This window comes from Crassostrea angulata, chromosome 10, assembly GCF_025612915.1.
Source record: "Crassostrea angulata isolate pt1a10 chromosome 10, ASM2561291v2, whole genome shotgun sequence".
Classification (NCBI taxonomy): domain Eukaryota; kingdom Metazoa; phylum Mollusca; class Bivalvia; order Ostreida; family Ostreidae; genus Magallana; species Magallana angulata.
In genome coordinates, this window is record NC_069120.1 from 29850289 (window position 1) to 29862717 (window position 12429).

A 12429-nucleotide genomic window follows, 5' to 3' on the forward strand; every position below is an offset into this window, starting at 1 on the left:
AACATCAATAAAAACGTCAAATATGTAAAGAAAATATAAAAATAAATTTGAGGCCAAAAATTTTTGTAGAGGCCAAATTTGAGGCCAGGCCAATTTTTGAGGCCAGGCCAAAATTTGGGGCCAGGCCAATTTTGAGGCCAAAAGTGAGGCCAGGCCAACTTTGAGGCCAGGCCAGGCCAATGGGGCCAAGCCAGGCCAGGCCAGGTTTTAGAGTATGCCGTCTTTGTCAGAACAATGTGCATGCGTTAAAAAGTTGGGTTGGGTGGGGTTTTTTTGTGTATATTTTTTTTATCTTTAAAAGTGACAACTCGAATTACATGATAACTCATTGTTATCAAATTGAAAAAGCACTACATGTACCAAGTACACCCAATGAATATAAACATCCTTGTAATGAATTAACAGCTATAATGGCCCTTGATGAAGCTAACTATTCAACTAAAGGGAATTTAAATTCAATATTTTAGAAACTTTTCAACCAAGACAACTACTGTAAGATCAGAATTATAGTTGATGGGGATTTAAATTTTCTTTATTTTAATAAATTTGTTGATATAACATGAAAAAACAAAATTATAACTGAAAATAAAATTGTTAAATCTGTTGAGTATTTATTATTTTGGAAACAAGAAAATCAAATCTCCACAAACCTTTTGAATCAGACATTGAATAAATTTTATCCCCGTCAAAATTTCTACCTTCACTGTATCTCTTATTTTGTTACAAAACATAGGAGGTGGGTATGGTTTGTCTTGAAACAAACTCTTCTAGATCTGTTTAGAAAACTTTACCAAGTACTGCTTCGTCATGATTATTTCATTGTAAACCACTGCCTGTAAAGCTTTTTTTTTTAACTCTATTACCAAAACTTTACATAAATTGCAAACCACATCTGTAATTTACATGGTAATAGTTAGTTCATGTACATGTATTTGCATTTAATTCTCTTGTAATAATGAAAAAAAGTTCAACATTTGCATTGTCCTTGTTTCGATATACACATGGAAAGACTCACAAAAATGAGTCCTGCACATAAGTTTCTGACAGTGTAGTTCTCATGCCCCACTGTTCATAGTTCTGACTTTAAGGACACTCACTGTCTTTTCTGAGGATGATTGAATGAAAATTATATGAACCATTATTTATCCTGAATTGGTCCCTTACTGTAGATTACATGAAATCAGCTACTCATGTTGAATTGGTAATTGAGTTGATGTCGTTGAGGGATGAGTTGTTTGCATGGGTCAGTATTTTAATCCTTTATCAGACCTCTGTATATGTGATGATAGTTATGAGAATAAAATGTCTGTTCCTTAATATGAGTAGAATTCATCACTTCCAAAATCACTCATGGACTCATTTTACAAAAAAGGCAACGTGAGCTGTATTCAGATCATTCTCTCTCCATTGACTGCTTGGATTTGAAGGGTTTTTTTTCCCCGATGTTATATAGTGCTTTGATTTATATATTTTCTTCTTTTTTTTTGTTCCCATTGTAAATATTCCTATGTATAATTGTACAGTGCTGATGTAAATAGACCTTTTTTGTTGAACATGTCCTGTTTTGGATGTGTGTTCGGATGCTTCAAATGTTTGCTTGACAAATGCATCAAATTCTGGAAGAAGTTGTTTGGATTTGGAAAGTCAAAGCAAAGGACACGAATCTTGGCAGAGAAGTGCACCCAGACAATGAGTCCTCCCCAGTTGAAGGTCTCGGGGAGGGAGAACCTAAGGGTGGGGTTTTGTGATAATCTTCATCTCCCATGTTGTGGGAGGGACAAAGTGATACAGACATTTTGTGACAGGAGTTGTGTCCCTGCTCATTATGTTAACCACAGGCACAGGAGGAAAAGGGCCAGAAGGAGAGGTATAGTGTACAAGTAATGAAAAAATGAGGTTCCGTTTTTGAAGACATACCGGTAGTTAAATTGAAAAGTTTTTAAAGGGGCTGAAACATTATGAATTCTTTTGAGAACAATGGTCTCTAAAATTTTCTTTGAACTGATACTAAAGAATCTGAGTTCCTCAAGTTTGAGCAGTTGACTCATTCTTGGAGCAATCTTGAGAGAAACATACGGTAATCTGAATATCGGTAAGTGTTGGTATCCTTGTGGTCCTTCATTGACATAATGGAAAAGTTTTCACCCCTTTAGTAACAAACTGTATACAGTTTACACCAATACAAGATAAAGCTAGGACAGTCATGCTGATCTTGTTGTTGCAGTTTGGGAACAAACTCGGGTTCCATTGTGGGAATTTGGCTGGCTTGTTTGGGTTTATTTCTTTTCATTTGCTTAGGTGACCATTTTGTTTGAACAGCTGATAAGAGTTAAATAAGAGCTAATGAAAGTCAATGAATTTCTCTTTTGCTTTGAGATTGATAAGCATATGGTAGTTTCTTTTTTAATGAAAATGCAAGTCTGTTTCTCTGTCTGATTACTCCTGTGAGGTTTTGGTCTATTGATCATGTTCAAGCATGCAAATGTTATGTATGGGTACTGGTAACACATACTGTAGATGTGAAATAGAAATCCATTTTAAAACACTGAACTTTTGAATCTCTGTAACTAATATTAATTTAATGTTGAAATGAAAAGGGTGGAGGGCAGAATGAAAACTTGATCATACTGTTACAAATTAAAAAGAATGTACTTTGTGATTGAAACAGGTTATATTCCTATACTTTGAAAATTGAGAATTTGCTAGACTATAATGATTTTGGAAATGACTGGTACATGGATATGAACTAGTACAATTGTTGTAAGTCCTGCTGTTGGTAATCAAGACCTATGAGATTTGTCTGGTGGTGACTGATGACACTGCCTGATCCCAAACACATCATTGATTGTCATCAGGACAATGAGGGGACAAATGTACATATACTGGTATACTGTAATCCAATTAAAAATCCCTATTGAAAACCTATCATTTCCCTGATCAATGAAGATTCAAAAAATCTTAAGTGCTGGTAGGCTGGTAGGCTGGTAAATGTACCAGCATTAAAACTGTATATCTCTGTTACAATTAATATCTCTTTACAGTATCGCCTGTCTGTACGCACAGCCTCTTCCAGATCCTAGTTACAATCAATGATCTGATTCCTGTTCTTTCTCTTTTTACAGTCTCCCCTGTCAACAGCCCCTTCCAGATCCCCAATATTTCCTCCAGTAACAACAACCTCCTCCTGAACGGCTTTGATGACTTCATCGCAGGAGACGTGTCCTCCACCGAGGTGTGTATATCTAACAACAAACTGTGCATTTCTGTAGATTTCTTATTTTTTATTAAATTGTAAGGAAGTAAAAGATTCTGAGCAATGAACATTTGTCATCATATCTTATAACTGATTACTGTAAAGAAAAAAAAGCGAGATTTTAATCCATGAGGGATGAGTCCTGCAATCTATGTTAATACATGCATTAATTCCTCACAATATTAATTAGGAATTTTCAATACGGGTACTTGAACTTCAAGTCAATCTTTTTGTAATGCATCTGGATGATAATGATAAATCTGTGATCGATTACTTAGCATCTCATCCCCAAATTTTGAAAACTGTGGATTAAGCTAGATTTGTTCTAGACTCAGATTTGTATTGGACAAGATCGTAAAGATTTTTCTACAGATGTTTAGATTTTTTTTTTTAATTGGCAGTGTCCTGAAACATCTGAAGCGAGTGCATACACTTACAATGAATATGATACCAACACAGATGAAGATGGACACGGACAGGGAATACTTATAGATTTGTCCACACCAGAGCCCGTCCGCCGAAATCTACATCCTACACCTAATGGGTAATTTATGTGTTAAATTTACACCCTACTCCTAATGGGTAATTTATTAAATTTACACCCTACACCTAATGGGTAATTTATGTGTTAAATTTACACCCTACTCCTAATGGGTAATTTATGTGTTAAATCTACACCCTACACCTAATTGGTAATTTATGTAATAATTCTACACCCTACACGTAATGGGTAATTTATGTGTTAAATCTACACCCTACACCTGATGGGTAATTTATGTGTTAAATCTACACCCTACACCTAATGGGTACTTGTACTTTATAATCTACACCTAATGGGTAATTTATGTGATAAATCTACACCCTACACCCAATGGGTAATTTATAATCTACACCTAATGGGTAATTTATGTGTTTAATCAATTAGGTAATTTATGTCTTTGTGTCACTCTTGTATTCTCTTTTAAAACACTACCAACATGTTGAGCTCACCAAATTTATCATAGTTATTTTCATTATAGACAAAAATTGGTACTTCTCTCTTTTTTGTAAACCATCATTGTATTACAGTAACTGTGATGCAAAACCTTATTATTTTAAGCATGTATTGTGCATTTTCCTTGCATGTATAGCATTGTAGTATGTATGATCATGTATACAAATTTCTTCTGTTAACAAGTTTGAATGTACAATGTACATGTACTACCTAAATCCCACAGTTATGGTTAATTCATTGGGACATACCTCACATTTCAAGATTCCTTGCAAAAGTTGCAGTGTTTGATGGATAATTTTTAGTTGATTAAGGTGAAGCTGTCATTAAGTTGCATGTCTTTTTCTGTCTCCCTACACAGAAGATTAGACTTCACAGATGAGGAGAATTATGAGGACTTTGGTGAGGTTGATGACATTGAGTCAGACATGTCTGATCCATCACAGAACAGGTCAGTGTACCAAAAAGACGGACAGAACTTTTGTAATTCAGTGCAAACACCCAGTAACAGCTAAGTCAACATAACTCTATTGTTATTTTACAAACCGAAAATAAGTGTAGATTACATCAAAGCATGTTTTGCCAATTTCCCCCCCAAAACCTTTTTTGCCAATGGATGTTCTGAGTCTAATTATGGCAAATCTAATTGAGAAGTTTAGAATCGCATTTTAAGCATTTTTCACAGAGGACGTTTGAAACCTTATTTTGCAGAAGTCGCGATAGTATTCACAAAGTTAGAACCAGAAGGGGAGATAAACACCACCGTAAAAGCTTTGGGTAGATAACTCTTGATCTTGTGCATGTGTGTGGTGGTTGAATACTAACTGTCTCTAGTGGCCTGTGCATGATTAACTGCTTGTATCATTAGGATTGTACTAAAACTGAACTGTCAGCATTTTCAACTAAGCTTGATTCTCATACTTTCGCAAATCTTTTGCTTATGAAGATTGTTATCTTAATAGAAATCATAGTTATCAATAAAATTCATTATAGATTTGAACCCAGTTATCATTTAGTTGAATTTGTTAATTGTATGACCCTTTTGCTCTGTCTCTAGTTTGTTTCCATGTTGACCAGTTTTATGATGGTTGCTCATTTGGTAATGGTGATAAGTTATGATTACAGAAACATTAGATCATGATCGAGATATTGGTGTCAGGGCTTGTTATAAGCTTGCCACACAAGGAACAATTTTTTTTTTTACCTTTATATGTCATTTAAGAAGGAAACAGAAGATAGACCCATACATAAATGTCACAAAAACGCACAAGTCAAAAGTAAACATCAAATCGTGCAGGACGTGGTGTACTTGTATACCTGTTTACTGTATATATTGCTATACATGTGCCTATATTTGTGTACAGGATCTATATAGACACGTATCTACTATAGCTAAATGTTGGAATTTCATTCAAAACAGGAGCTAAATACATGTGTAATATGATTCATGGATCCTAGAATTGTCAAAATAAGGACGAGGAGGTGAGGATGTATTAATTCTCAGAAGTTGCTGTAACTTTACCAATATATTTATCAGAAGAAATGCAACTTGTTCCATGAATTGATTTCTAGCCCAGATCGGAAACTTCCTCTTTATTATGTAGCAGTTTCTTCTCAGAGAGTTTTTATGCCCTTGTTTTCTTAATTACCACTTGCTTTTAACAAAACCATACAGGAATATTGATTTGCTGTCAATATTTTGGATTAAACTACACTTGACATAAGTACAAAAAGAGTGGTTGTAATTACGAGATATGCATTAAGGTCATCTGCTAAATGGGTCATTTTATTCACCCACTCTCTGACAACTTAATGGGTCACATTGTAGATGTACTATTCACTTTGATGTTTTGATGTCTTTGCTTATTAGAATAAGTCATGTAAACAGATCGTGTTTCATATACTGTATATACTTTATTGTTAGCTGTAGATAGTAGCATTCTAACGAACTAGTATTTTTGTTTGCAAGATTCTTATTCAGAATTTCGGTGTTTGTATGAATGTATTTGAGATGTATAAGCCTTTTTGTACAAAATATTTTATTTTTTCATGCATCCTTTCTCTCTATAATGACATATGATTATCATTAATATGTATGTATGTATGTTTCCATTAACAAATGTAATTATCTAATTGAATTGAGACAAAGACATATATCAAAGCTGATTCAGGCTCCCACTTGTATAGACTTGCTTTTAGCATCCATATGGGTCTGCATTATGTGATTAAATGTGTTTTAAACATTGTAGTCAAAGGTCCAGAGTGACGACGTCTGCTGCGTACGCAAGGTGAGACTTCTATGATACGATTTTTCTTAAACTAATTTATGTTTTATAATATATCATTATATTGCAGTTTAGCTTTTGGGATATTGCTCCTCCCATAAACCAAAGTATATTCTTAACTTTGGGAATTTTTTTTTTTCAGCCAACTTCAAAATAAATCACGGACGGAACCAGGTGATGAGATATTGGACGATATCGACGGGAATTTCCAGACCCTCAACGACAGGGTATGTACATTAACTGTGCCTGGTCAACGGAAGCAGATTTCACTGTCTTTAAACATGATTTACTGTCGAGGAAATAGCTATGAACAGTTTGGTTGTGTTGCTGATCAGAGAATTTGTTGTTAGTAGATTGAGATCTTTTCATGTGAAAAATATTTTAAAGACTAAGTACGAGTCACTTTATAACGTTACTCTTACACCTGCATACGTGTAGACTTACATGTACAACACAACTCTTAAACATGTATTTATTTTACGGTAAATGTTTAAGTACCGATAGTCTTTTTAGCAAAACATTTATGGTACTTGTAATCGTTATCATAAACACAAACAAAACAGTCATTTCTTTCAATAATAAAAACCTTGGCAAGCTAACAATTAAAATAGTTAGTTAATAGATATTTTACTTGGTATTCATTTATAAGGAAATACAGACACAAAGTGATTTGGATATGTGTCAAACTAGATCTAAAGATTTCCTTGTTTTTTTTTTTGAATCCGATTCCAATAGTCATTTACATTTGGATTTAAATCAACAAATGTTACGATAATCATGCATTTTAAATACTAAACCAGAAATAGATCAGATATGAAATGGTGTCTATTTAGCGGAAGAATATTTTGTTTCATGTACCGGTATACCGCTACATGTATTTTATACAAGGAAATGTGTATTCTTAACAAGAAATTAGGAAGAAATATGACAGCTGTAAGAAGTTTGGGTAAATTGTCTGGTTCCCCACCTGTCGCCAGTGACCAGTCTATTGTTACAGGTGTCTTTATTGAGTTCAGGTGAATGTTTAATTTCATTTGTCAGCGGTCAGTGACAGATGTGTTCTGTTTGCTGATTTTTGTGTTGATGATACTTAATGAATAGAATATTTTAGATCGGCTCAGTCTGACATGAGAAGTTGAATGGTATTTATTAAATCTTAAGGACTGTTATAGTGTATAAGAAATGGGTGGGCATTAAAGTTAATTTGGACTTTAGATATATGCATAGTACGGTGTACCAATTTGTAATAAGTTGTCCAGATTCTTCAAATAAAGCCACGGTATAGGTTTGTGATCTTGGTTGGTAAAAAGGTGAAGCGTATTATGATATACATGTATCATGGAGTTTTGAAGGTTTATTTGTGTCTGTAATAAAATACTACTTATTTAGCACTTTTAACAGCAACTTTCCAATCAAAATTAATAAATGATGTGAAATTATAGATGAGAATTAATTAATGGATTATTGTTTTTAAATTCTACAGGTGCAATTTTTAGAGAAAAAGTTGGTCCAAATATCTGAAGAGAAGTCGTCAGTCAACACTAGTCATTCAAAACTCAAAGATGAAAACAGTCACCTCATGGAAAGGTAGGTTTGCACCCCGATATAAAGGGACTACTTTTTTTCACCCACTGAGAAGACGACTGACCCCACTTTGTCACAGATTACATGATTAGATAATGTGATATACCAGGTATGGCCTAAGTTGTATTGAGGAAGGTAAATTAGCCTTAGGGGGTGGTGTCAAACATTTGTTTTTCTTTCTGCTCAAAGAAGTCAGCTCTTGTGGAGGCATGTTTTACAGGGAAAAACAAAATTAATGGAATTTTTTCCTAGTAGTAATGAACTTGTGTTAGTCTTCAAGGAAATTGTTGAACAATGTAACTCCATTTTATTACAGTTTGATAGAGACTTTACATTTTTTTTAATGTTGGATATACCATAAAGATTGTATGAATTTTTATGATAAAGGTATTCAAAATTGTTCAAATGGATACTCGAAATAAAAGTTAAAGTATGTGTATAAAAATGAAATGATCCATATTTTCCTCTAGCATTGTGGACAGGTAAGTGACCTCCATGTAGATGTAGTGTGGTATATAGATACTAGTGTAAATATGGTGTTATTGTTATTAATTTTTCATGACATTAGACTAAGTTTTTATTCCCAAACAATCTAAATTAGGATAGTTTGAACTGATAAGGAAGTATTTCAAGACAATAATTTTTTAGACAGAAAATGTCATTTGTTGCAAGTCATTGAAAACAAACTTTCAATTTCTGATCCTTCTAGGCTGTTCAAAGTTGATTTAATGTTAGCTGTCACCTGCTTACCTTGAAAATCAGCGAATTTTTGTTTCAGAAATTTTTTTTTTTATCTTTCATTTTGTTTTTACTTTTGACCGCTGAAAACTTCATTCAATTAAAAAATGAAACATTTTTGGCTCTTTACGGTGTATATCTGTGAAGTGTACAATTGATAGAATATATATCATTCAACAATTGGCCTACATGAGATTTTTCATCCCTTGTAGGGTTTGAATTTTAGGTGACGTTCAATTTAGAATTAATTTGAGGCAGCCTTATATGAAAATTATGTTTTACAAAATTAACTGGGAACTCTTGTCTGACGGCAATAAAAACTAATGTCATGGAATGTTAAAACTGGTGCCCTCATCAATCAGAGGACCTGCACCAGTCAATACATCAACGAGTGGTGTCTGCTTGGTTCTGTGGTGTATATACATGTATATATACTCATTGATAGTTTGCTTACATTTAGTATTTAATTGTTGGCGTATTAAAATGGCAGTTAATTGATACATGTACTGTTTTGGACATTATTTAAAGAAATCTAGACTGAGTAATGTGGTGGTAGCTAGCATGTTTGTTAATATTTGCTTGGGACTCTCAGAAACTGGGAACATTTGATTGCAGAGGAAACATATTGTCAATTTTGATATTTCTTTTGTCTTCTAGCTTTTTCTTTCGTAACAAATGCTTTGTTAAATGCTCATACAGTTATCTCTTCTTGATTTGTGATGGTGCATCAATTAAATTAAGGAATTAGTTCTTTGATGATCACTCCTATACACAATAACTTTTTGTCTTAAATAACACGTGTATGTGTGTAGTGGGACTTAAAATTTTTAAAGACTTCAACAGTGCTTTGCATTTCTACAAACAATATCCTGTGCATACTTTCTTTTCAAAAATTTTCTGTAAATTTATGTTCTTGTTCTTCCTTTTTCTGACTGTTTTTAAATACAATGAATGTATTTGTAATACCTGTAATAAATTTGTGAGCTTTTCAGCTTGTTTAACCTTGGCTAATGACTTAATATGCTGATGATGCTATATGTTTTATGTGATTTATGTCCTGTTTGTCTTTAAAATTGAAGGATAATTTAATGTCAACTTTCATTCTTGATTTGCACTCTCTGTTTCATTTAGAATCAAAAGCTTTAATTCTTTTATCAATTGTCATGGTGCATATATTAGCCTTGAGTGATATTAAGTGTTTCAGAAATAATATACAAGCTGTTCTTTGGGCTAATTCAATTACATAGTTCTGTAATGAGTCATATATTTTTACCTGTTGTTGTATTCAACCTCGAAGTCTTATTTTTACAGAATTCATTCATTAGAGGAACAGTTAAAAGATGTTGAGGTGAAATCGAAGGAGACACTTGCCGAGGAACAGAAAAAATTTAAACAAATGCTGGTTAGTGTTAAATTATCTTCTTTTTCCAATATTTACAATGATTTGAGGCTTTTAGCTCTTGTTTTTAAATAATTTTACATCATTTACATATACTTTAGACAACCTGCAAATCAAATAAACTGTATTTTGAAAACATTTTTCTATCTCACTGTAAATGTAAATTTCGCTGTCAGGCTGGCAAAATTGATTTGGATAATATTGGTTCTACTTGAGTGTGTAAATAGTGACAGTCAGAAATAAAAAGCACTAAAAGATTCTGTTCTAAAATAGAGCAAAAGACACCTTCATACCTTGCATTTGATATTTAGACTCAACCTCATTGCCTTGTTGAGGATTTTTTTAAGGGGGGGTGGTTAGAGGAGGAGGTGGCAAGGACAACAAATCAATTAAAGTAAAAACCTGACATTTAAGTTGTCACTGATATTTATATGGAAATCATGTTAACACGTCTATGCTTTCCTACGCAAGGATTAAATGTACCATATCTTTTTAGTACATGTAATACATGTGTTACAGGAATGTAAGAAATGTTTGAAGTAAAATTTTGTTGCTGAAGAACTTTATGGAATGATTTAATCTGGAGCAGTCATATTCATATATATTCAATATCAATTTCGTATTATTTATCCCATTATTCTAAAGCTGCATGGCTCTAGGAGATTCTTGTTACACCTGTAATATGTATATAATGCTTACATTACCTGCCCTAAGACAGCTTTACCCATTGATTTCTGTGTGTGTAGTTTTCTATACATATACTCGTATTGATTTTGTATCCGTTTTCATTCGTTTCAGTCACGGGCAGAAACAGAGAAAGCTGAACAGATGTACATAGCTCAAAGGTAGGAATTTCAAAGACTTCTTCTGACGCAAATGTTTCAATGATGGAATCGTAAAAAAAAAAATGAATTTCAAATTCTAAAAAATAAGATGTGATCAGTATGGCAGTGTAAATAGGTCAAATGAAAGGCTTATTTTTGGTACCGCTGTACTTACCAATTGGTGAAACATCATCCATTCCCTTGAATCTTGATGAACAGTTAATTTTTGTGTTTCCTTTCAGATTGCAGAGTATAGAAAAAGAATATGAGGTGCTAAAAATAGAAAATCCCAGACTCAGGCTAGAAATAGACAAATTAAGAGTGGTAAGTTGTATGTTCCTTTCATCTGGAAGAAAACAATCATCATGATAATCATACTGGCTGAAAACAAAACATTACATGTAGATGCATTATTCTAGTTATTGAATATCTGAAATATAGTGCATATATTGAAAAATTATGACATATATCTTCATCATAATACATTATGAAGTTTTGGTTTGAAAAAAGAGATACTGTAGATTCCTTATTTTACGTGAGTACTTAATTCCGCGTTTCAACAGTTTTCCAACAAATCGGGAGAACATAAAATCACGAATGCCAAAATTTTATCAGTTTCATGTAGTTTAAATATAGCTAAAAATAAAAAGCGAGATTTTAAAATTCGTGAAACGAGCTTTTTGCGATTTTATGCGGATATCAATTTCTCGTATTTAATTAGGAATTTACAGTACTTGGCTGCGTTTTACAAAAGAACTTATGACTTAAGACCAAAATAATGAATGCTAATTAATCATTACCTAATCAATGATTTATTCTTATGGCTGGAAAATATAATTATGGGAATTGAAATATTTGTTAACAAATGGTTTTATGTCAATTTTGTTCTTTAAAGATCATTTTATGAGACTGTAAATATTTACGACTTTGTCATAAGTTCTTTAAAATTTGTAAAATGCAGCCCAGAGCTTTAAAAGTTGAAAAATAAGTTACATTATGTGCCTACTTTCTGAGATTATGTGGATTTTCATGAATATGATACTTTTAATTGTGTATTAATCAGAATGAATGGTACTTGTTTTTCAGGAGAAGTTAGACTTGCAGGATAAACTGACGGACGTACAGGCCGAGTATAACGCTGTATACAGCGAACATGAGGAACTTAAACAAAAGTTTGAGAAAGAAAGACAGTGCACCGGAACAGTAAGCCTTTTTTTTTTAAAGGAATTTTAGAAATTATATGGGTTAAATCTCAAACACTGTTGTGTAATAGTTAATCCTTGTTGATGAATTGTTACTGTGAAAACAGTCATCTGCATGTATATATAAATAGAAAGAGATAAGAGAAAGAAGGA

General features: G+C 32.9%; 1 protein-coding gene across 1 annotated transcript in view; it reads left to right on the forward strand.

The window, feature by feature from the left end:
- Positions 1 to 1428: 1428 nt before the first annotated feature.
- Positions 1429 to 12429, forward strand: part of LOC128168367 (LLGL scribble cell polarity complex component 2-like) — a 39334-nt gene continuing 28333 nt past the window's right edge. Inside the window, exons 1-11 of the mRNA XM_052834622.1 lie at positions 1429 to 1867; positions 3123 to 3232; positions 3655 to 3797; positions 4606 to 4695; positions 6494 to 6532; positions 6672 to 6756; positions 8013 to 8116; positions 10163 to 10253; positions 11049 to 11095; positions 11317 to 11398; positions 12161 to 12277. Coding sequence (XP_052690582.1) covers positions 1555 to 1867; positions 3123 to 3232; positions 3655 to 3797; positions 4606 to 4695; positions 6494 to 6532; positions 6672 to 6756; positions 8013 to 8116; positions 10163 to 10253; positions 11049 to 11095; positions 11317 to 11398; positions 12161 to 12277 — 1221 coding nt within the window. The 5' untranslated portion in view covers positions 1429 to 1554. The remainder of the gene's footprint in view (positions 1868 to 3122; positions 3233 to 3654; positions 3798 to 4605; positions 4696 to 6493; positions 6533 to 6671; positions 6757 to 8012; positions 8117 to 10162; positions 10254 to 11048; positions 11096 to 11316; positions 11399 to 12160; positions 12278 to 12429) is intronic.